The following is a 26,223-nucleotide window of genomic DNA, read 5'->3' as shown; positions in this document are numbered from 1 at the left end:
AAGAGGCGAGTTGTGATGAACATTTGAAGAATTGGCTGTTGGCAAGGTGGAATACGTTTTGGTCTAGACATGTCAGTCTACTCTACCCACTCTTACAGTTTAATTCCATTCTGAGACTGAAATTAGACTTCCTAACCAAATATTCAGTGTAATTTAATGATGACTGTGAGAGAAACATTTGTCTGGCAGATTAAATGATCTTGGACTGGAGTGGGAAGCATTCTTCAACACCATCATGTCTGAGCACAGAAGTGGGCTTAATTAAAGAAATTAACACGTTGAAACCCAAAAATTAGATCACCATTTTGCATAATGGGGCCACCTTTGCAAGGATAAAAACTAGGGGCTGTGGATCAACACATCATCTTCCCATCCCCCATAACACTCCTCACAAAGCTGGCTCGTCTCCAATACACAATGGGATTTGTAGCTCTAGGGAGTGATGTCAGTTCTATAGACGCACATGCGTACAAGCCGGATTTACGCTTTCTACTTATTATAGGAGAAAAAAGAACTTCCTTGTGTCAACTCTATTGTTTTTTATCCTCATAATTTAGCCAAATTTATGTACATTTAATCTGTAAATAAACCCTTAAATACTTTTACAACTTATATTTGGAGCAACAAAACCTCAAGGTGTCATATAAAGTGCAAAGTTTTTGGACTTCATTAGCACATTGGATGTCTGCTATACTTTCAGTCATGACTGCAAAGTGGCAAAACCTACACCCTCGTGCACTATGTAGTGAATAGTGAATAGGGTGCAGTGTTCTGCTGTCAGTTGAGGTAGGCCTCATGGACATGACGTCATTCCAGGATCAGTTTCGGGTTCCCACCCCAGCTGTTTCTTGTTACCTTGGAAACCTCGGCTGCGTCTTCCGAACTACAAAACGACCAATGGCTGGATTAGGGTCGTACTATATATTTAATGGGGGTGTCCCAAATTTCGGGGTTCTTAAAATTGATCAATTTCTTCAACCCGCTAATATATCGTATTGATTGATACGTATGTATGTATGTAAACTGTTCACTAAGTAAAAATGTATTCTGGTGTAGGCTGTAAAGACGCGTTAATATAACTGTCCACATTTCTGTGTAAATATAATATGTGGCGTAATGGTACACTCCGTGCAGGAACTGAACCGAACTTTTCATAGCCGGTGGATAAAGACAAAGTGATAACTGTAAGAGAGCAGTGAATTTATTTAATAATTTAAATGCTTTTTTATTTTATTTTGCTGAAAAAAACCCTGCAGCATCTGATAGGTGAGGTGAAGATTCATTATTATTTCTCATGTTAATTGTGTAATAAAAATTGTGTCTCTGTCCTTTGTTGATTGGTTAATAAGTAAGTAAGCTAACATGCAGGATCTTTCCTTTGACACAAGTTGTTTTTTATAGGCATTTATGAGGAGAATGGACGCATTAGCTTGTCAAATAGGTTTTTTTTTTACATGCCAAGTAAGGAAAAGCTAGTTAATGGTAATTATAGAAAGTTTGCCTTAGGGTGGTGTCTGAGTGCTGGCTTTTGGTAGTATTTTGAGTAGGAAGTTTGCTGAAAACGGTGAATGTTTGTAGAGTGAACGCCCAGAGAAACCGCAAATATCCCGACCTACACAGAGCTGCACACATGTCCTAATTTTAAGCATAATGCAGAACTTTGTTGCAGCAGACATTCTAGACGAGAAGCTCAGCTCTTCTCTTCTCTTCTCTTCCCTACTAATGATGAAACTGGCCTTTTGGCCTTTACAGCAACTTCCTCTGTCTCTCTCAGTCTCACAAACACGCCTGGAGTCAAAGCAAATCTTTCGAGCTTTTTTTAAACACATGCTAAAACATTTTTTATTTGGATTTTTTGCATTTACTCCCATGACCCTGGTGCACAGTAAGACACATTTACCTTTCAGCTTTCAGGCCTGTTTTTTCTTTTTTTTTCTTTATTTTCTTTTCTCCTTGTATGTTTTCTTTCATATAAAAACAGGACAACATGAAATCTAATGGTATCAAAATCGAACATCGGAGATGTATATGCTGAGAGCAAATTCATATTGTAGAAATCTCTTGATAGTAAGCCATACATTTATTCGCTTGAATACATTTATTCGTTCATTCATTGTCTCCCGCTTATCCGTATTTCGGGTCGCATCAGTCTAAGCAGGCCCCCGCCTTTGACTGCTGCCCAATCCTCACAGCACCGTCCCTTACGGTCCCTTCTGCAGGTGGTGAGCCCACGGAAAGGCGGCCCCACGTCACTCCGACGTCACGGACCTTGATATTTCCCTCGTAAGGGACCCCCCGAGCATAGAGGGTTAAGGGCCTTGCTCAAGGGCCCAAGAGCGGCAGCTTGGCGATACCGGGGCTCGAACCCCAGACCTTCCGATCGGCAACCCAGCGCCTTAACCGTTGGACCCACCACTCCCCTTGTGCTTCAATATTCTAGTTTAAATACGATTGCAGGCAAAAATCGCAAAAGATTTCATTGGTTGTGCATTCGGTTTTCTTAAACCGATGGTCTGATTGTTATTACATCCAAAAATATTTTACAGAAATTCCAGAACTTGGAATAAAATTTTAGAATTTGACCAAATGAAAGATAAAAACAGGCCACTTTGAAGAATGATCACAGACTGCAAAGAGTAATGACTAAATTTAGTTTTTTGACGTGACATAGAATTAGAGCAACAATTGATTGGGGTTATACAGTGTGTCGAGTATAAGTCCTATATTAAAGCTGCTGTAATCACAGTATAATTATGATTCACAGCTGGAAAAAAATCCTGTTATTCCATGGTAAAAAGGGAATCCCTGATTCAGGAGGTAAGGCCAATGGGAGAGAAATATTGATTATGTAGACAACATGCTTATTTAATTTTTATGTTACGCTACAAGCACTGTGTGTTTGTGTGTGTGGGCACGCACGCATGTGTGTGCTTAAAGCACAAACCCATTATGCTTGAAGGGAGACAATGGTGGCGTTGGTGGAAGCATACTCGCAACATGTGCAGATGTGCAGCCATATTGCTTACTTGTGTACTTGCTTACACATGAAAGCAAATGTTAAACACTGAAATGTGACCACAGCATTCTGCCTGTGTCAAGGAGGTAAAACTAATTTCTGTAATTTATAAATATGCTTTAAGCAGTCAGAGGTTAACCTAAAGAATGTGTTTCTTGATGAACTCCGTTATTTCATAATCTCAATATTTCTTAAAATATTCCAGCGACTTGATTTAATGTTTCGAAATAAGATTTGCTCACATTTTGGCTTATCTCATCTTGTTGCTCACTCTGTAGCAATGCTGTTAGTTCACATGTGCTGATGACTTAGCATTGAGGAGCTCCGTGCTGGTGCTGATGTCTCTATTTTGGAGATAAGCCTCTATCAGGGCCTTGTGAAATGTTGGGGATTCTGTGACACCCTTGTTCTATTTCAGAGACTCCATCTGACATCACACTTCTCTTCTCCCCCCCCCATGTTTCTGCTGACTAATTTATGATGGCGTTTGCCTCATAATGCTGCTTTCCTCCAAGGCATTTCAGCAGGGCTAAAACATCTACACTAAAAATAGACACATCTGTAGAGATTTCAGGATTACAGTGTAGGTTGCTCTTTCCCTTCTTCCTTTCCCCTTCTGGAAATGTTTTGACACGCACTTTACCCAGCACCTTCTATTACCCATATTCTAGCAACCTACAGCCGTTAATGAGCTGTCTGTAGTGTGGAAGAGATTTAGGACTGATGGAATTAATATTTTGTTAAAGAAACCTTAATTCCCCAGCTATCATTTTGCAAGGCTTAGCTGTACCTTTTAAAAACACACATGAAGCTTCATTTAAGCTCCAGCTTGCACAACATCATACAGCAGCTTAAACTTTTTGGAAACAGCAGATTAAAAAAAACATACATATAATTTCAACATTGTGAGAAATATATATATATATATATATATATATATATATATATATATATATATATATATATATCTCAGCTGGTGACATTTTTCAAATTAAAATATTTGTGACGTCTAGCCAGAGAAGACACTGTCAATTAGCCCCTAATTTAATACAATGAATGTCTTTTCCTGCTGTCTGTTGACAGGGTGAGAAGAAGGGATGTGGATTCTCAAGAATAGCCAGATAATAAATATCTCTTGATAAACAGCAGGATGACATTGCTCTGACAGAGTGTGTTGTCTTCTCCACATCAGTGCTAATAGCCACTGTTAAATATGATGTGGTTATGACATAATGTAAAATAACCTTGTTTATCTGCTGACTTTACATGTTCCAACCATATGGGTTAGTCTGGGAATGTAGTTTGCAACCACACACGTTTTTCCTTTGTGTGACTTTTTCCTGGACTTACATATGCACACATACACATAGTCTATAAGTACTTTTCCACCAGCAGACAGTATGGTACGTTAACACATTTGTGATTGCAACTTGTATTTCCATTAAGTACTCAAGCTGAACTTTTACTTGGCTACTTAAGGTACTAAATGACTCCCAGGTTGACCTACATGTACCGTATAGAAGGTTCAGAAGTAGGTCCATCTAAGCATCTAAGCTGACTTGAAAAATGAGTGTTTGTTTTTTTATTTTTCAGACGTCATACAAAATAAATGTGTCTCATCCATTATATCTTGAGTTATTGAAATTTCAATTAAATTCAAGACATTCAAGACCAGTCCAACAGGCTGATGACATGGATTTTAATGTCTTTGATAATTTTCTGATTTTCACTATCGAAACAAAATCAAAAACCTCACAGTTCTCCAGTGATATAGACCACTGGCTGAAACTCAGTTGTCAAACTCAATTTCTCCAATATGGTCAGAGAAATTGTGACAGCAAGATTTTGTACTATTGTATATATGTACGGAGCAGGAAAATATTACTTCAATCAAATTCAATCGAAAATCTTTTTTATTTTCTGGTAAAGTTAGCGGTTACTGTTAACATGATTTTCATAGCCAGTGACACCACAACTTGCAAGAAAGTTCCAGTACCACTATGTCAGTGGAAACCACCGGTTACGGGGTTTACTAACCATGTTGCGCCAGACCACACTATCCAGGGGAAGACTGACTAATTGTTTCTTGACAGTAAATCTGAGCAACTCTTAAAACACTGCTCCTACCCAGGGTGCTTTGCTCTCTGGGTTGTATGAGTCTAAACATTTCTGTTGTGAAACAAGATTCCAGCCAATCACGAACTAATTGTTGAAAAGTACACTCACCTTTTCCTGCCGATATACATGTATGTGTTAACACTTTGCTTGCCCTGGTGCGCCTCATTAACCTGTGTGTTTTGTTGGTGGTGATCTAGACCAGTAGTCCCCAACCCCCAGGAGGTCCGTGGGTTAATTGGTACTGGGCCGCACAGAAAGAATACATAACTTACATTATTTCTGTTTTATTTATTATCTGATTCTGAACAATGTTTTAATTAGGAAAATTACCGGATTCTCTCCACCACATCTGTCTATGACTCACTCTTGATGCATGTCATGATGTTTGCCTCGGTCACATGTCTTGCCTACATCCTCTACCTTCTTAAAGGGGCTGCTCCGGCCGGTAACACATAATACATTACCGCTAAATTAAAAACCCCAAGCTAGCAAAATGAACAAAAAACAACACATCGGATTCATGTTTATTATTATATTTATAAAATACCAGTTTTTATGTCGGTCATATCATTTTAATTTGTTGTATTTATCCGGCACACCTTAAAGGTCGGTCTGTGAAAATACTGTCTGACATTAAACCGGTCCGTGGCACAAAAAATGATGAGCGCCGCTGATTTAGACTGGTGTACCATGAAATTAACATAATGTCCGATTTGGCTATGACCACAAAGTTTCCTTCTGTAACAGATTTTTCTGTGATGTGTCTGATTTATCTTCTTCCTGCAGTGTTCACTGTTTGTGTGATTAAGCATTTTTGGTTCAGGCCTAATGTGTGTTCCCTGAAAGAAAAGCCTGTTTTTATTTGCTTGTGTGGAGAGGTACACTCCTGAGCAAAAAATGGGCCACATCCAAAATGGCAAACTGTTTACCTTTTACAGGTCTTCCAACTGATAGTTGGTCAGGAAATTATTGAGAATTTACCCAATTTAGTCTATTTACTTGTTTACTTACGCTGTTCAGTGACTTATGTCTGGGCTTTTCCAAAATAACATCTGGGATCTGTCAAATGGTTTGTTAAATACTTCAAATTTCAACATTTGCTTATTTTTTTTATTTTTAATGCCAATGTGTCTCTGGTGCTCAGCCAAGACTTTTGTTTGTGTGTGTGTTTGTTGGGGCCTAGAGCATGGTCTGTGATCTTCTGCCTAAAGGATGGTTTCAAGCGGTAATCCTCTATAAAGAGCATTTTTTTTCTGTAATCCCCCTATTCAAAGAGCCTTCCACTCCTGTACTGTTCAGGAGAATAGCTCGGTCTAAAGGCAGCAGGCACTGACAAGCTCTTGCAATAAGACTGGCTATAAACCTCGCAGCAAGTTGTGGAGAGATGAAATTACAACCAGGGTGTAAGGAGGTTGGAGTTCAGGGGTCAGTGAAACTTCACCTCCTGCACCGAACATGATCGCATAGTGGCCAACTGAAGTTGAAAAGTGTTGAAAGTTGCCTGCAATGATATTTCGGTTATGTAACTTGTTAATTTTCTATACTGTACTGCAATGGCATTTCAACACTAGTATCGTGTATTATTTTGCTTTAGTGCGTGCAGACTGTGAGATGTCAAGGACGTTTTGTTTTTTCTGTCATGCCCCAGCTTGGACAGAATTACAACCGTTCTCATTAATATCTGTTACTGTAGCCACGGGTATCTGTGATTTGTTCCTATTGTGTCATATATGAGCCCCCGGCACGGTGTGGGTTTCAAAGGCTACAGAATGAAGAGGACATCCACACCTGTACCTGATGTGCATGGTGAGATTTAGGGCTGCTTTTAACTGGTTACCTTCTAACCAGATGCTGTATGTAAACGGGCACAGAGCAGTGGCTTTACTGATAATTGTACAGGATCGGTATTAATCGTCTTTAAGATCTTGTTTACACCCTCGTTTTCATGCATCCTGATAAGTTTATATGCCTATAATGAAACTCATACACTAGCATCTTAACCTGAAATCCAGCTGCAGAATTGCACCTTCATGAGCTCAGAAGGTTTTTCAAGTGGTTGTCACTTGTGGCTTGGAGAGACATATTTACCGCTGTATAGCATCTGGTTAAATGAGATTCTGAAATGGTTTAAACTCATGGTTCACAAAGTGGGACCTCTAGAAGTCTGTGATGTATATTCAGGGTGTAATTGACTTTTTTCCTCTTTCTTTTTTAACCACATTATAGCATTTATATGTTAAATAATTGTTTTTAATCTAAAAAAAAACAAAAACTAATTTTTGAGCAAGCAAATAAAAAAAAATACTTTAATTTAGTTGCAATTTAAGGAGTACTGTTAGTATTAGTAATTTAATTAGAAGCCAAACGATGTTTATGTTCCATGTACACCTTGATTCAAGCTAAATCAGTATGATGGCACTCTCATAGAAAAGATATCTTTCAATATTAAAAGGCATGAGGATGCTGTTACTTTCAAAATCAAACATTATTTGTTCCATAATATCAGTCTGATTTAAGCTTTAAATATACACCACATGCACCTTTATAGGTAAATTATACACAGTAATTGGTGTACAGGCTGAACAATGACAAGGAATGCAACAGTTTTAGTACCCCTTGTTCTGACTGTGTAAGTATGGGCCTTGTTGTTCTTAAAACAAAATCTGTGCTGTAATACTTAAAGATCTTCTAAAGTTCTTTTCTTTACCTGACAAAAAAAGAAGTTGGAGAGAGCTTGGTTAAATTGATTATATATAAATGCATTTCTGTGCATTTAATGGTACATTTATACATGCACAGTTTCTATATGGACTTAATCCTGTTCTATACTGATAAAATCACCAAATTTGAAATAAAATGTGTAAATGGAGTGTAAGCAGATTTTCTATAAAAGGAATTAACTGGTACTGAAATTGACACACACACACACACACACACACACACACACACACACACACACACACACACACACACACAAACAGGTAATTCCTCAGAGACTAACTGGACAGGATTTCCTTGTAGCAACATTGCAAGTGTATTGTTTCCACAACTCTTCCCCAACTTCTTTAATGAAGTCGTCTGGCCCTGTTGTATCACTTCCTTAACAGTAACACAAAGGTAGAAAGGTGCTGGAAGGACAGGAAAAGATTGTTGAGCGGTGTTTTGGGAAATGACTGCTTAGATGAAGAAAGTAGGAAAAAAAATGGAGTCTGTGGAAATTGAATGAGGCGTCCAGGTATTGTGCAGTTCTTGTGTATTGTGCCAGGAGAATGGGTACCGGAAAAGTAGAGAGTTGGCCACGAGTAGTTGTTGTTTCTCCTGTCATGTGTCTGCTAGGAAGTGGTCTTCCTGCCTGTGCTTGAACAGAGGAGCTGATTGGACAGGCTGGGTGGAGCTGGGGAGAGCAAAAAAGGAGGAGTATTTGAGTTCTCTCCACGGTTGCACACTCAACTCCCTCACATGCGCTTAACAGCTTCAGAGTAGACGTTAAAGAGCGACTTTCTGAACAACTCTCTCATTAGGACATTACTTATTTTCCAGGTTTTGTGGTCTTGGCTGACCGGTTTTCTCACCTTCCATGGTAAGTTGCTGCACAGAAATGTACTAATGTTAACTAATTCAGACTTATTGGTTTGAAAGGATTCAAACAAACTCTAAACAAACTTGTTGAACTGAATTACTTTTTCACATTGGAGTAGAACTCTGTAGGGTAGATAGATGCCTTTCTGATCAACTCTGTTTCCAGAATGTTAATGGGTTTCTCTATTCGATCATTGAAAGCTGTGTAACCTCTTGATAAGTAAACTTAAGCTATTGCTCATTAAGCTCCACTCTCCATGAGGTGACAAAAGCCCTCTGTCCTTGGCCCACAGTGTGTCCTTGGATGTCTCTTGCATAAGATTAGATTTTTCCTATTTTAATGTTTTGTGCACTTCTAATATAGTTCTTAACTTTGAGTTAAGACGAGTGACATGAATACTCTAAAAATGAGCCATGGAAACTCGGAAGTGTGTGTGTATTGGTATACCTTCCTGCTCTTGTGCTCAGATAAACCAAACAGAAGCCCACTGTCACCAGTGAAGCTCCGTGTAAAACTGACTAAACCAGATTCAGTAGTTGCCGAAGTTTGGGTGTTTCTATCTGTTTGTGCGTTCCATGCCCGTGTGTTTTGTTTTAACAGTTGTGTGTGTTTGTGCATGGGTCTTTCTCTCAGAGACTCTAGGAAAGGGTGGTCTGGTGATTGTGGTTAGAATAGATAAAGACTATACTCTGAGACCGCAGTGATGTCACTGGGGTGCTCGCAACACTACCACAGCTTTATGATCACACTCCGACTATAATGGGATGTGTGACGGTATGTTTACGTGTGTGCATGAACATGCATAAATGTTTCTTATTGTGCAGCTCACAATCCAAAAGATGTAATTTTGTTTCTAGGTTGTACATTCCATGTGGTTTTTATCATGCATATTTTGGAGGCTTGGATGGTGAAGTACAAGGTTTGGGCAACACCATTTCTCATTCCTCCTTGAGCATTACTTAGTTAGGGCACGTGTAGAGCCCAAATGGCCTGCATTTAAGAAATGACACAATGGTTATAATTTATAAAATGTTTAGACCATTTGTCTGCTGTCTCGCTTAATTAGTACATGACTCGGGACAGTTTCATTGTTTTGCAGCTGACAGTTAGGAATGGTTGTTGCTGAGGTGATAATGCAACTATGCTGAAGCTGCTATAGGTTTAGCATTCAGATTGACCCCAGATGCCCTAGTGACGTGCCCTGAATTAGAGTCCTGAGAAAACATCTTGATTCAGTGGAGACTAACGCACCACTGATGGATCACCAATTCGCCTGAGTGGTCTTTTCCCAGGGGCCTTCAGGTAGCATTACTGATGAAGAATGATGCCATGATGGATTTGGCCTCACAGGACCTGAATCAGATGACTTTATCTCTGAAAGTCTGGCAGCATATGATAAAAGAGAATAGGAAACATGAGTGGAATGTGCAGCCGTGGGAAGAGCTTCAGGCTGGCTCATATCTGCACAGTCAAAAGAGGAGTGGAGGCGCTACTTGTTCTACTTATCAGAATCTGAATTCTAGAATCTTTTGTTCAGTTTTTTTGGTCGAAAATCTATTCAAATCCATTCTATCCAAAATATGCACAAACGCCTGTCAGAGCCGATTTATTCACAAGCGGGGTTTTGCTTCGGGCATGGGGGTATTGCACCACCTGCTCTTATTTGTTTATCTTAAAAATACCGATAATATAAAGAGGCTCTGTATAGATGATCTGTTCTTTTCCTGTTTGCACTTATTTTTCTAGTGACACACTCAGTGTTTGTAGTCACATCTTAAGCAAGTGTTAGGAATTGGATGGAAGATTGAACATGCACACGATGGTGTTCATGCTTTGCACACAAAGATGAATGACAGAGACTGCTGGATAGTTCTCTTCTTAATGCCAGAATGCATGTAGAATTATGAATATCTAGAAAGTCCCGAGGGCTTAGACTCAGACGGCTCTAAGATCTCAGGAGGAGGGGGTACGCATTACAACTCTTTGACACTCTAATGGCTCTCTGTTGAAAGTTTATTTTGTCCTGCTGTTATTGGAAGGAGTTGTCCTATTGTGCTGGCTCTGCATAAAGAAAGGACTGTTTACTGATATGAGGGACTGTAGTAGAGATGGGTAGTGTTATCTGGTTGCCTGCTTGAGGCAACAGGGTTTGGTTATTGTGGGAGTAGTGCGTGTGTTCCATTTGAGGCAATAAACTGTCCTTCAACCACCATAGTAAAATCTGAAAAGCCTCCCAAGGGACACCTAACTGAGCTCTGGCACGTTAGGTAATGCTAATGTTAAGTTTATAGGTTTTTCCACATATCACCCTTAATTTCTAGGTAATGGTCATGTAAGTACAGGTTAAAAGAGATCATTTAGCAGCTTTAAGCCTTTAATGCTCTTGGATGACAATTGCCTAGTTGTGCTAGAATCGCCCATAATGGGTTAAACCTAAACTTAAGTCAGAGATCAGCATTTTTTTAACCACAACATTGAGACTTTATAGCACTGAAATGAATCATCATTTTTGCTTCTTCAAGGTAGAGATTAACTGAGAGTTATACTTTAATGGTAAACTGAATACTTAAATACTTAAATGCAAATCAGCTAAAACACGGTGACTGAATTGTGATCTACTGCCATAAAATACTCCAATTACCAGCGAGACCTGAGAGCATTGAGCAAGTCCCCACAGTATAGCCAGATTGCTGACCCTGAGGATTATGTGTAAATGGGAGATCACAGTTCTTGATAGTGCTAGTCACTGATAAAGAAAAATGGCCCCCTAATGTTTGTGTTTGCCTGTGAGGTCACATTATCTCAGTCCAGCAGTGGACCCCACCTGACTTTATTTTAACACACTTGCTACAGCATTTCTTAGCTAGCCATAAAAAAAAAGTACAATTTGAAAAAGCTAATGAAAATCCGAAAGAAACCATGCTGGGAGGCACAGGATTTGCTCTGTGCCTCCCAGCATGAGGGAGTCGTGTTTGTTTTACCCAGAGCTCAACAGGGAGAAGTAAACCAATTTCCGGTCTCTAGTCAGTGCCACTGCTTGGTCCAGATAATGCTTTCTTGTCGATAATCACCCCCTGAAACACACACAGATACATGCTTTAAACCAACCGCTGTCATTCTTTTAGTTTATTCAATTATTTTTACTTTGCGTCATTTTGACGTCTTTATCTTCAGGATTTCCTCTGTTAAAAAATAAATAAAAATAAAAAAATCCTACCAGTCAGGGTACTACTTCTGCTTTCGTTTTCTTTGTTGTATTTTGTTGTTGTTGTTGTTCCACGGTCTTGCATATGTCTGGCTTGCTCTTCTCTCCAGACTGTAACTGATAGCAATTGTAAAAGCACAAAACTGCTTTCACTCACCCAATACCCTTGTAATTACAGCATGTATTTTCTCTCAGCTGGAATTTTTGTTCATTTTTTCCACTCTCTAGTTGTAGACTGCTGAGGTTGACCGATGGTCTCCTACTGTTTTTAGTAGTGCTTCTAGCCCATGTAGTGTCACATTTTCCCCAGTTCAGATTTCAGCTGTAAAACTGCTCCATTAATGTGAATTGGGGTCGAAATTATATACACATTGCTCAATGTGGGGAAATTTGTAAACACAAGCCCATAATGCTATATTACAGTTGGATTTAGCATTTTTCTTAACCAGTAAACTATTTCCTGGAAACAGAGAGTACTCTAGAGGACCATTACACCTTTTAAAGATCCTAGGAATATAGCAGCATTTAATGCTCATGGTACATACTGAGTACATTTACATAAATGTTTACTGGCTATTGGGAAGCTGAATGGCTATTTGTTGAAGCGGATCACTATTAGCACTCGTAAATGTCTAATGGAGCTTTTTAAAAAGAGTATGTTCCTGAAAGCCCACATGTCTTAGAAGCCATGGTGCTTGGACCTTTTTATATCTCGTCCATTCACACTTCTAGAAGTGTCCAAATTTGGTCTGTTACATCATTTACAATTTTGCACAGTCCAGTTCATTCCTGAATATTCATGTCTGGTCTTGCCTGCCTTATTACTTACCAGAGTCTTTACCGATGTCTCTAATGCTCCTGGCCCCTAGAGCAGTGATTTAAGGTAAATATTGCACAATAAGGTGTGAATAGTGGTTGTGGGGGTGGCTGTGAGTCTGTGTTTTTGAGTCACACATCTGAGTCAATGTTTTTGAAATGTAAAAGACAGGAAGTTAATTAAAGCAACAACAGATTGAATAACTTGAGAGTTTCCCCCAATACCCTATGCCATACACACAACGCCTCATGGCCACCACTATGAGGCATTGTGTTTATGGCATAGGGCATTAGGGTGCTGAATTACTGTCAATATAAGTGAGTAATTGAATGTTTGGGTCCGAGTCTTCTCAACAGTTCTGGTCTGCCTAGGTCCCAAGCAAATGCTCCCTCTATTAAAAGCCCTGCCAGTAAGGAACAGCTGAACATATGTGTGTGTATATGTGAATCAGTCAGCTACTTTGCACTCAGCGTTGTCCTTTAATGCTTTTATATATTTATTAACTCCAATGTTGTTGGAGCTGATCAAAGACTATGTTATTTATATGTATAATACACATATAAGTTCGGATAGAGTTCTATTTAAATAATCACTTCAGCTCTGACATGTGTTTCATTGTTTGGTAATAAATTGTTGTTTGGTAATAAATCCGGTGTCTATTTTTAAAACGTCACACTATACCCTCTTTCCTTCTATTAAAATTGCAAAATTATTTCATTTAAAAATTTGTTTCAGTATGACGGAAGAAGAAGGATAATACATTTGAGCCTGTGATGAGTCTAAATATAATAAAGAAAGGGTAAAATGGAAAGTAAATAAATTTGACTTTAGAAGGAATTATGAAATCTTAGAACTCTATCATAAACTCTGATTAAGAACAGTTATACTTCAGAATAACAGATTGTAGCTGAGATCATGCCCATCTCTGTGTGACTCTGCAAGAGCCTTTGGAGAAACGCAATTTCGTTCTGCTTTGCACATTGCTGCCCGGCTGAATGACAGTTCATTTAGACTTTGATTTGAATTGTAAGATGATAATCGGACAGTGACACCCTGCTTGTAGAAAATACACAACCCTCATTACTTTCTTGAGATTATAGATTACTTAGATTTCATTATTTGCCCCTAAACATTTTAATGCGACTGAACTAAAAGATAGCAGCTGTTCTCTTTCCTTTACCCCTTTTTGTTGTCTTTCAATGTCTTTCATTTGAATGAAAATTCAGTAGGAGTGTTTGTTGTGAGGGGGGAGACAATGGTCACAGCCTGGGATATTGGCCAACTAGAGAGCAACTCTGTCTCTCCCTCCTCCTTTCTTTCCTCTTATTGGCTGCTTGGTGAAATAGCATCTGGAGGCTATGAGAGTGGAGTAGGAGGAGCCAGGCAGTGCATTAAAAACCAAGTATCTGTCCTATTTACTCTTTAGTGCTCCACTGTGCTGTACATGTGTGGAGCTAAAGCTGTGAGAAGACTTCTTCTACTCATTACTTATAATCAATTCTGAGCATGTTTTTCCTTTTTTTTTCCAGAAAATCTCAGCCTGAAAAAGGGACGCTCAGAATTACCAGCTTTGGGGGATTGTATGGGACGGCGCACTTGTATGAGACAGTGGATTGGGTCCCTGTTTTCCTGGCTTCAGCATTGACTTTACAAACTGCACTCACTCTGGTGGGTCACTCCTCAGACTGATGTGGAATGCAACCTCTGGCAACCCCCTTCGACAAGTCTTTATTCATTGAGCAGCACTGGGAAGAGCAAGGATAAAAGACAGAAGGTGACACAAAAAGACCAAGTAACAACAGAAGGAGCAGATTTGAGTCGGGGTCCTCGAGTGAGAAAGGAACTTAAAACTCAAGACAAAAGGAACGTGCAAGTAAAGCATCCATACAAAAGGTTTTTTTGTGCCGTTGGACATTTGGAAACAGCAAGGGGTGTCCAGACTATTAGACTTTGTTTCAAACTTTTTGAATTGCTCCTTTTATCACATGCACTGATCTGAACCCAGCATGCCTGTGGAGACTCTTCGTCCCTCAGCTGGCCGTCTGGCTGGAACACATTTTACCTCAGCCATGCCTCTCCGAATCTTTAACAAGGGCCCAGACTATTTCCGCAGGGTTCCTGAGCCTGGTGTACGCAAGCTGAGTGCTGTCGAGCGTCTGGAAGCCGATAAGGCCAAATATGTGAAGAGCCAGCAGGTGGCTCTCACCAGGCAAGAGCCCATCAAGCCGCCAGTGATTCGCAAGCCACTGATGTCTCCAGCCATGATGCTGCACACACCACCAGCCAGGAAAGTCCCCCGCAGACCTTCAGACACCGAAAACGGGGGACAAGGGCCATGCAGGGCAACTCCACTTAACCTGGATGTCCTTAACAATCTTATCAACATTTCTGATGGGCCCCAGTCCTCGTCCCCTGCTTCAAACTCTCACTCTCCTTCAGTTATGTCTGGGCAGTCAGCAGAACCTCAGCAACGTTGTGGCAATAATGGCCATTTCCAGTTGAAGCCTGCATCTTCCTGCACTACTTCTCCTCTCAACAGCCACATCCAGACGCCTTCTCTTGCTTCATCTACCCCAGAGCCGAGCCACAGGCCTCCACCTGTGCCAGCCCGAATGGGTAGAATCTCTGCACAGGGCAATTACAGTAGCCCAAACGCTGTGACAGTGCGGCGTGTCGATGTGCGACCACAAGCCGATATCCGAAAGCCCCAGCGGATGCCTCTACAGCCTAGGTCCAAACCTTTATTACCCCATTCTAAACCCAAACAGACACCACAGCCACAGACCCCACCCCCACCTACATCATCCTTTAAATCACTATCCCTCCCCTTACACACTCCATCGTCCCCTTGTCTACCCTCCAGTCCCCTGTTGCTAAGAGCAGGCATGCTTCCCCCAGCTTCACCTGCATTTACCCGCTTGTCCTCTGCAAGCTCACGGGGCTCCACCCGCAGACGCCCTTCTCTACATCGATCCAAATCCGACCTGAGCGACCGGTATGCACGTGCTAATGCTGACCTGGAGCGCTTTTTCAATTACTGTGGCTTAGAACCCAGCGAATTGGAGGGCGTGGGCACGGAGCATTTTGGACGTGCCAGTTCTGATATTGTCTCTATTTCAAAGCTCCGCAGCGTCAGCACACCCAGCTCTGAGTGTGGCGATGAAGGGCGTGCTTACAGGGAGGAGGAGGATGATGATGATGAAAATGACGGGCATCCAAGGCCCAGTGAACGTGTTCCCTATGGCATATCTGTAATTGAGAGAAATGCACGTGTCATCAAGTGGCTCTATGGAATCCGACAGGCTCGGGACTCTTAAAACACCAAAAACTGGTGAGAAGGAAAACGGGCACAGGTCCGGATTGAACATGCCCCAATTCGATGATGTCTTTTTTTACATGCAATATATTTATTATGTTTTATTGAGACTTTTGAAGAAAGATGACATTTTGTGTTTGTGTATATCTGTGATTAATATGGAGTATTTTTTATTTGCCTTACAGTATGCTCATGGATATTGGTTCTTTTACATTTCATTAGTGTGAAATTGTTCTAGATGTTTTGTCACAGCAGCCCCTTGTTGCTTCATTCGGCAGTGTAATTTGGGCTGTAATGATTTACCTCAAAGGGAAAACTGGAGCATGCTTTAGATTCTTTGCACATTGACTTAGAAAATAAAAGTCATTTAAAGCAATAATTAAAGTACTAGATGCTAAGAGCCATGATAGTGTGACTGAATGGGTGATGACAGTTGTGATGAACACAGCAATAGGCCAGCTGTAATGATGATAATCAGGTACTTTATATCAGATTTAGTCTATTTTTTTTTACATATAATATGCATTGATATTGGAACTGCAGCTTCCAATATGTCAAGAATACAAGAGTAAGGGCTTAGTAGTGATAAACCAGGTACTGTTCCAGAAAGTGAGTGCAGCTTTCTAAAAGGCTGCATTCCCACAGTCTCCAGGGGGGTAGAATGATTAAGGTGAGCTACAGCTTGGACTGGATTAGGACAGGTCTAAACAGGATACACACCATTTACACACACAGATGCATGCAATCATAGTACCATTCACACACTGACTACTGGTGCAAGAGTTGTTCTGTCAGCATCAAGTGTGAATGTGTCGAACAGACAAAAAAAACGGGTGTCTTGAGATATGGCACTAGTGAAGCGAAAGACTCAATGATACTGTGAAGGAACTCTGAGCAGCTTTAAACATGTTCCTTTAAATGTCTTTTTACACTTGGCTGTGATTTTTGTCAGCATGCAAGAGCTTCTTTTAGCATGCATGCTTTTTTGTGCAGGTGATATATGAAAGCAGTTTTAAGCAAAGCACAGATGCAGGGCAGGCAAAAAACATTCCAGCTTTATCGTAATAAAACAGATTTTTGGTTTCTTTTCATTTTGTTTGCAACAATATATCTCAGAGTGCAGGTTGATATTTTGGGAAAAATGTTGTTCTGCATCAGATGGCGCAGGAGGATGATACTAAAAAGCAAGATATTCGGTTTTGTCTTTTCTGCAGAGATAAACAGCTAAGGTGCTGAAACAGAAATCCTTACTTTGAAGGAAGCTTGTATGGATGCAAAATGTAGTTACACGACGTTATCTGCAGTTTTTACTTTCCGGTTGGTCACCAACAGTCTGACGTTACAACACAGCAAGCGTTCAGGGTTTGCTTTGCTTTTTCAAATATTCTTTACATGCATATTGTCAAAAGTAAAACAGTTACTTATGCTAATATCACCATTATAGAAGTCACTGAAATAAATACTTGTATGCTTATTCATGTTCTCTGGGCAATGAAGTATGACCAGGGTTGTGTGGTCAGTCTACTAGTGATTTTAATGCTAAGTCATTAAAGACTGAATTTCTTATATCTTCTAATGATGTTAATAAACAGATAAAGTTTTGGAAGAATATTTGTGTGCCTTTACTCTACCTTTAATTTAATTTGACATTTTATTAGCTGTTATAACCCCAGAAACTAATCGTTAATAATCTTTTTTGGAAACATGGTTATGTAAGGGCTTTATTTTACATTTTATTAACTGTTATAACCGGAGAAACTAATCCTTGATAATCTTTCTTGGAAGCATAGTTATGTAAAATATAAATAGTGCCTTGGATTACGTTGCGGAACATATAAGCTGTGCTTTAGACAGTGAGAGACCTTTTAACCTCATAAAGAGTAAGTTTTTTGGCTTTTGGTAGTTTTTTTTTTTTTATAGAGCTCATGAACATGAATAATTAATAGTTAAAGGCAAGCAATTAATAAAAAAAATGTAAGCAATCATTTAACTATTAATGAATATGTATTCATTCATAGTTGAATGATTGCTTAAATTTTTTTCTGACTCACAAAACAATATAAAATATTGATCACATTGTGATCACAACATTAATTCATAATCCTTGACTCAAAGAATAAATGTTTTTTTTTTTTTTTTTACTTCTTTGACTTGAACTTACCAAAGAACGTGCCAACTTGCTAACAAATCTTCAATACTCAAACTAAGGCTTTACATAGCACATTAATGAATATGTAGAATAACGATACCTTTCGCATAAACCATACCACCTCCGGTCTTTATGTTTGCTGCTCCATAATTAAGGTAAATGGATCCTGTTATTTGACACAGAAGCTGCTGTGTTCGACAGCGAGAGACCGTCCCCAAGGCCTGGCTGTGAGTTACGTCCTAACTCTAGCATCAAAGTGTCAATGAGGATGAGGAGAATGAGTGATGTGTCAGAGCATGATAGTAGGAGTGGGATTAAAGAGTAGGTGTTGGTCTCTGCATGTTAATGAGTTTAGTCATCCTGGAATATGTGGGTTTGGCCTTAAAAAACAAAAAGAGTGCAGTGGGATGTTGTGAAATAGACAACAGCAGTGGGCTGAGGTGTTCATACCGACACGTGTTCAGAACAATTTCCCCATCTTTTACATAAGTGCTTTCCGATATATTTACGTGATCAGTTAAAACACAGCATCAAGTTCTAAGTCATCAAGTTCACGTCACGTTCTGAAAGCATCAATTAGCTGCTTAAAGGTACTTTTCCAATGTTCCAGTGTCTGCTCTGTACACGAGGAAAAAAAAAAAACTAATTACAACAAAAAGGTAGCTTTACCTGTCAAGACGAAGATACCCACAAAAAGAAAAAGAGAATCAGTAATATTTTTTTTTAAGGTTTGTAGATTAAATATATAAGATATAGTTTATATAAAACATTTTAATTACATTGAACAAGTGAAGTGGGCTGGTGTTTCAGTTAACTATAAATAGCATTGACTGACTTACTGTGTTACTGTTAGTGAATTTAGCATAACAACTTAGCACAAAGTGTTTTTGAGGTAGCTAATATCATGCTATGTAAAAGTGTGTTAAAAAAATTTTATTGTAAAAATTCATAAAAGGTATGCTGTTATTCCATAATTACCTATGTTGTTTTTTTATTTGGGGTATGTCAGCTTTTTCTTTTTGTGGGGTGTGTTTGCACCAGCTAATATTAGCTTAATTCTTTTGTTATGGGCAAATTTATTTTCCCTTGAACAAAACTAGCTAGCTTCAGCAAATTCTGTGAAAATCTTTGACTTTGACTTTAATTTGCTCAATATAGTTTGCCCAAATGTTTGAGACAACAATGAAAATCTGAGATTCTTTCAATGTAATTCTGATTGAAATATATAGAAATTTGTTATTATTAAATTATTAAAAATAATAATAATAATAATAAAAATTAAATTAAAAAAAAAAAAAAAAAAAAATATATATATATATATATATATATATATATATATATATATATATATATATATATATATATATATATATACACACATATACATGACAGCTTTACTATTTAATATTCAAGAATCAACACTATTTTAGGTGAATATTTAAATGTAAGCTAGTTTGTGATATTGACCATGTTAAATTGTATGTACAAAAGGTCAGTTCTTCTATTGAATCACGTGTTTAGACACTCAGATGACTTGGATTTAAAACGGGTTGTTATCTTTTACACAAACCTATTAAGTCTGTGTCATCACTGCCAATAAAGCAAAAAGTAGACTAAGAAATTCTGAAATTCATGTGAATATTTCTAGGATTCTACTTTTCACACAGGTTGTTGCTGATAATTTCATTTGTAATAAAAACCTTTGTGTTAAAATTGTGTAAAAAATATTCCTGCCCAAGTCTGAATGTATTGATAGCATTTTATGCCAATTTGATCTTAATTAAGCATGAAATCCATAATGTTGGAAAGTTGCACAAAAGAAACAATGCAATGAATACCCCACTAATGTTATTCAATAGCTAGCATTACACATTTAACAGTATATAAACATTACATAAGTAGCTTTATAAGATTCATTTATTCACAGAGCACTTCACACAATGTCTTTTACATGGCAAGACTAAGCCGTTAGCTGACTCACAAAAATGTTTTGTTGGTTGTTGGTTTTTTTTTTTCTTTAAAATGAATGAATATGTAATGACAAAGTCTAGTCAAGTCAAGTCAAGTCAAGTTTATTTCTACAGCGCTTTTTACAACAGACATTGTCTCAAAGCAGGTTTACAGAAATCAACAGTCAAGGTATTCTAGCTTAAGTCATTAAAGGTTTGGCTATTATAATGTTTTTGTTGCGGCTAGGTGTCATGTAAAGAGCTGGGAGATGATTGAATTGCAAATAAAATTTATTAAGAACATGCAAAAATAAAAACAAAATACAATAATAACAACAACCACAGAAGACAAAAAGAACAAAGAAACAATACAATAAATTCTAAATGAGAAAACTATAATTATAACCCTAGGGAAACCTTTTACATTCAACTCTACTATACCTATGGCCCTTAAATACAGTATACCATGTCACTGAATTATTACGATATAACAGAAAAAATATAGCTAATAGAAATGTTTGCTAGCAGATGTTTTGGGTTTGTCAAATTGTATACTATTATTTGCTTAAAATATGTTACAGAGTGATTTTGCATGGAGGAAGCGATGTGTATTTATTTGTAAATCAGACAGTACAGGAACCAGCTGCAGTCAATGCAAGCCACAGCCTGACACACTTACACACAGACTGTCAGGGGGTGTATAGCGATAATCTGATTAAATGCATGCCAGAATAAGTTTTGTGTACGTGTGTGTATGTTTACATGTGGGCTACATCTGGCTCTGTTTTCTAATAAAATTGGGTTGAGTGTGAGTGTGCACTAAATAACATTCAACACTAAAACAGATCATACTGATTATAGATCATAACTGATCTATTTACAACCAACATGATACTAGTGGTTATGCCACACATCTTATATGTGTCACATCTAACAGAGATAAAAGATCAACTTTAAGCCCCCAGGATCCCAGCCTCCACACCGTTCTAAACCTGGTACAAAAAGCTGTGTTAACAGGCCTCTGATGATCCGAGTTGCAAAACTAGATACTGTAATGTGTGAGTCATGGTATGAGCATCAATCGTTTGTCAACTCCTTCACATATAATACACACACACACACACACACACACACACACACACACACACACACACACACACACACACACACACACACAAAGACCCAAGAGCAGAAGGTCTGTGAGTGGAGGAGGCCTGTTAACTCTTTTATTGGGTATTCTTTGCAGAACAATGATTAATGTTTAAAATATCTGAGTTTTCCTGGTTTAGGATTTTCCACAGGAAATGTAGAGAATCTTTGTGTTTGCCTTGTTAAGCGTTAATGTCATGGGGGGGGGGGGGGGGTTAGTGGGGGTCTGCAATTGCACAACGGGGTAACAATTCTGTTTTTCTGGACTTCAACCTCAAAACTTTGTTCGGTTTGAGGACAACATCAGGCGTTAGAACTGCAATGGAAAACACCAAATAAAATGTATCAGGAGAACTCACTGAACAAAAGCATGAAGCTGTGAAGTTCTAGTAGAGGTGCAGTCCCCATCAAACACAAACATAACAAACATACACATACAAATGTTGCAGTGCAAATTTAATTTAACTATGAAAAAAAAACTTATATACAAATTGTATAAATTATATACACAGTGTAATCTAAAATTCTAATAAAAAAGAGTGTTTTTGTTTTGAAGCAACTACTCTGATTTAGCTGAAAATATTACTTACATTTTGCAATATTGTATTTATAATGCATTATAATGTCTTTGTATACTCCAGTATACTTAAATATATTTTCATAGGTATTGTTTAGGATTGTGACTGTTGTCCAGTGGTTTATCTATTTTCAAGCACACATAGATATCTTTGGCGTACAGCCTTAACCACATTGTTTAGCATGAGGTCACAACAGATGACAAATTGGCATGTCTGTTGACAGCATTGATTATTTTTGTACAATAATAAACCTGAAATAATTGGCTGCTAAACTGAGCTCATTTATTTGATGCATTATGTACAGTCAATGGCTGGATGAGAGAAGAGACCTTAAAGACTTGTGAGGTCTAAATAAAAAATGTAAGCTGAATAAAAGGATGTTTGATTTTAAATAATAAGGAAAGCAAAGAACAAACCCATGAAATAATACTTAAATGTATTAAAAAAGTTGCTCAATTATATGGAGGCAAATATTTAAAATAGGTGGGAACCAGAGGTGGGAAGTAATGAAGTACAAATACTTTGTTGCTGTAGATTTAGAAGAGACTGTTGAAGTAGATTTTTCTAGTATCAGTACTTTACTTCACTATTTATTTATTTATTTAAAACTTTTAACTTCACTTATTACGTTTTGTACACAAATATCTGTATTTTTTTTCTTCTGCTTCTTTCGGCTGCTCCCGTTAGGGGTCGCCGCAGCTGATTATGTTTCTATACTACCCTGTTCTCTACATCTACCTCTTTCAAACCAACTACCTGCATGTCTTCCCTCACCATTACCATAAACCTCTTCCTTGGTCTTCTTCTTTTCCTCCTTCCTAGCGGGTCCATCCTCAGCATTCTCCTACCAATATACCACATGTCCCTCCTCTGCACATGTCCAAACCATCTCAATCGCACCTCCCTTAGCTTGTCTGCAAAATGTCCTACATGCACCGTTCCTCTAATAAATTAATTTCTAATCCTGTCCATCCTCGCCACTCCCAACGAAAACCTCAACATCTTCAACTCTGCTACCTCCAGCTCCACCTCCTGTCTTTTACTTAATACCACTGTCTCTAATCAATACAACATCGCAGGTCTCACGACAGTCCTATAAACGTTCCCTTTCACTCTTGCAGATACTCTTCTATCACAAATCACTCCTGTCACTCTCCTCCACCCACTCCACCCTGCCTGCACTCTTTTCTTCACTTCTCTAACACACACTCCATTACTTTGCACTGTTGCCCCCAGGTACCTAAACACCTCCACCTTCTCCGCCACTTCAACCGCACCACTCCGCTGCCCTCTCTCTTATTCACACAAATGTACTCTGCCTTTCTCCCACTGACCTTCATTCCCCTTCTTTTCAGCACATAACTCCACCCCCCCAGCACGTACGTCCACCTCTCTAGGCTCTCAACCTGCTCCCTACTCTCGCCACTAATCACAATATCATCCACAAACATCATAGTCCATGAAGATTCCTGTTTGATCTCGTCCGTCAACCTGTCTATCACCACTGCAAACAGGAAAGGGCTCATTGCCGATCCTTGATGCAATCCAACCTCCACCCTGAACCAGTCTGTCATTCTTACTGCACACTTCACTGCTGTCACACTGTCCTTATACATGTCCTGCATAACCCTCACACACCACACTTCCTCATACAATACCACAACTCCTCTCTCGGCACCCTGTCATAAGCTTTCTCTAAATCCACAAACACACAATGCAACTCCTTTTGACCTTCTCTATACTTCTCCATCAACATTCTCAAAGCAAATAATGCATCTGTGGTGATCTTCCATGGCATGAAACCATACTGCTGCTCACAGATGGTCACCTCTTCTCTCAACCTGGCTTCCACTACTCTTCCCCATAACTTCATCGTGTGACTGATCAACTTCATTCCCCTGTAGTTACTGCAGGTCTGCACATCTCCCTTATTTTTAAAAACTGGTACCAGCACACTCCCTCTCCAGCACACTCCTTCTGAGAAATCCTCTCATCTTCTAAAATTTTGTTAAACAATCTCGTTAAAAAACTCCATTTCCATCTCTCCTAAACATCTCCACACTTCTACTGGTATGTCATCTGGTTCTACCAACTTTCCACTCTTTATCCTCTTAATAGCTGCTCTCACTTTCTTCTTACTAATCCTATCCACCTCCTGCTTCACCATCTCCACATCATCCAACCTTCTTTCTTTCTCTCTCTCTCTCTCTCTCTCTCTCTCTCTCTCTCTCTCTCTCTCTCTCTCTCTCTCTCTCTCTCTTATTTTCTTAATTCATCAGCTGCTTAAAATACTCCCTCCATTTTCTCAACACACTCTCCTCACTAGTCAACACATTTCCATCTACATCCTTTATTGCTCTGACTTGCAGCACATCCTTCCCAGCTTGGTCACTCTGCCTGGCCAGTCGGTACAAATCCTTATCTGCTTCCTTAGTGTCCAACTGCTCATACAGCTCCCCATATGCCTTTTTCTTTGCTTTTGCCACATCTCTCATCACCTGCTTCCGCATCTCCTTGTACTCCTGCCTACTTTTCTCATTTCTCTGCTGATCCCAATTCTGTTCCAACCTCTTTCTCCTTATGCTTTCCTGTACTTCACTGAATCTCACACTACAGTCTTCCTCCTTCCACCATTTTATTATTTCAGTCTTCACTCTTCTCCTATTCTTCTTCACCTCCAACGCCATCCTACAGACCATTATCCGATGCTCTCTAGCTACACTGTCCCTTGCCAACAGTCTCCAAATTCTTTCAGGTTGCATTTCCTGCATAAAATATTGTGCACTTGTGTGCACCTTTATTCACTGTTATATGTCACCCTATGATCCTCCTTCTTCCTAAAATAAGTATTTACCACTGCCATTAACATTCTTTTAGCAAAATCTACCACTATCTGCCTTTCACCATTCCTTTCCTTGAAGCCATAACTACCCATCACCTCCTCCTCTGTTTCTTCATTTAACTCACTTCATAATTGTTCTTTCTCTTTCATCTCACAGCACACTTGTAAAGCATACAGTGCCTTGCAAAAGTATTGACCCCCCTTGGCGTTTTTCCTATTTTGTTGCCTTACAACTTGGAATTAAAATTGATTTTTAATTTTTAATTAATGATTGGATTTCATGTAATGGACATACACAAAATAGTCCAAATTGGTGAAGTGAAATGAAAAAAAATAACTTGTTTCAAAAAATTCTAAAAAATAAATAACGGAAAAGTGTTGCGTGCATATGTATTCATCCCCTTTGCTTTTAAGCCTCTAAATAAGATCTGGTGCAACCAATTACCTTCAGAAGTCACGTAATTACTTGAATAAAGTCCACCTGTGTGCAATCTAAGTGTCACATGATTTCAGTATATATATATATATATATATATATATATATATATATATATATATATATGGTCCTAAGGAAGGTGAGAAATCAGCCCAGAACTACACGGGAGGAGCTGGTCAATGACCTGAAAGGAGCTGGGACCACCGTTTCCAAGGTTACTGTTGGTAATACACTAAGACGTCATGGTTTGAAATCATGCATGGCACGGAAGGTTCCCCTGCTTAAACCAGCACATGTCCAGGCACATCTTAAGTTTGCCAATGACCATTTGGATGATCCAGAGGAGTCATGGGAGAAAGTCATGTGGTCAGATGAGACCAAAATAGAACTTTTGGGTCAGAATTCCACTAAACGTGTTTGGAGGAAGAAGAATGATGAGTACCTTCCCAAGAACCCCATCCCTACTGTGAAGCATGGGGGTGGTAGCATCATGCTTTGGGGGTGTTTTTTTGCACATGGGACAGGGCGACTGCACTGTATTAAGGAGAGGATGACCGGGGCGACTTATTGCGAGATTTTGGGGAACAACCTCCTTCCCTCAGTTAGAGCATTGAAGATGGGTCGAGGCTGGGTCTTCCAACATGACAATGACTCAAAGCACACAGCCAGGATAAACAAGGAGTGGCTCTGTAAGAAGCATATCAAGGTTCTGGCGTGGCCTAGCCAGTCTCCACACCTAAATTCAATAAAGAATCTTTTCGGCCTCATCATAGCACAGAGACGGCGCTAGTTAAGGTGGTAAATGACCTGTTATTGGCCTCTGATCAGGGTTTTGTCTCCTTACTTGTTTTGCTCGACCTTAGTGGAGCTTTTGACACCATTGATCACACTATACTACTTGCTAGACTTGAGAACGTTGTTGGAATAAAGGGAACGGCTCTCTCTTGGCTCAGGTCTTATTTGGCTGATCGCTATCAGTTTGTTGATGTTAATGGTGAGTTCTCCACACTCTCTGAGGTAAAGTTTGGTGTTCCTCAAGGATCTGTCTTAGGCCCTCTGCTTTTCTCT

General features: G+C 39.1%; 1 protein-coding gene and 1 long non-coding RNA gene across 3 annotated transcripts; one reads left to right on the top strand and one right to left on the bottom strand.

Annotated features, from left to right (window-relative positions):
- Positions 1-1,139: 1,139 nt before the first annotated feature.
- Positions 1,140-17,661, top strand: LOC310715068 (protein FAM110A). Of its 2 annotated transcripts, none has more exons than XM_083521247.1 (2): positions 1,140-1,266; positions 14,266-17,661. In XM_083521247.1, exon 2 carries the CDS (start codon positions 14,743-14,745, stop codon positions 16,051-16,053), a length of 1,311 nt encoding a protein of 436 aa, XP_083377373.1. In that variant the 5' UTR covers positions 1,140-1,266; positions 14,266-14,742; the 3' UTR covers positions 16,054-17,661. The 2 variants fall into 2 exon arrangements, with proteins under 2 accessions (XP_083377373.1, XP_083377372.1); XM_083521246.1 differs by lacking the exon at positions 1,140-1,266 and adding an exon at positions 8,559-8,714.
- LOC310715093 lies at positions 8,335-12,530 on the bottom strand. Its single transcript, XR_014530228.1, has 3 exons — positions 11,932-12,530; positions 11,696-11,788; positions 8,335-8,528 (listed from the first exon to the last, which is right to left on the bottom strand). It is a non-coding gene; the product is annotated as an uncharacterized lncRNA (long non-coding RNA).
- Positions 17,662-26,223: the final 8,562 nt, after the last annotated feature.

The sequence above is a fragment of the Silurus aristotelis genome, assembly GCF_946808225.1.
Source record: "Silurus aristotelis genome assembly, chromosome: 19".
Classification (NCBI taxonomy): Eukaryota; Metazoa; Chordata; class Actinopteri; order Siluriformes; family Siluridae; genus Silurus; species Silurus aristotelis.
Note: the sequence above shows the minus strand (reverse complement) of the source record. Positions and strands in the feature narration are given on the sequence as shown.

What these genes read in the sequence shown, in the direction of transcription:
- LOC310715068 (XM_083521247.1), top strand. Translation starts at nt 14,743, where the DNA reads ATGCCTGTGGAGACTCTTCGTCCCTCAGCTGGCCGTCTGGCTGGAACA.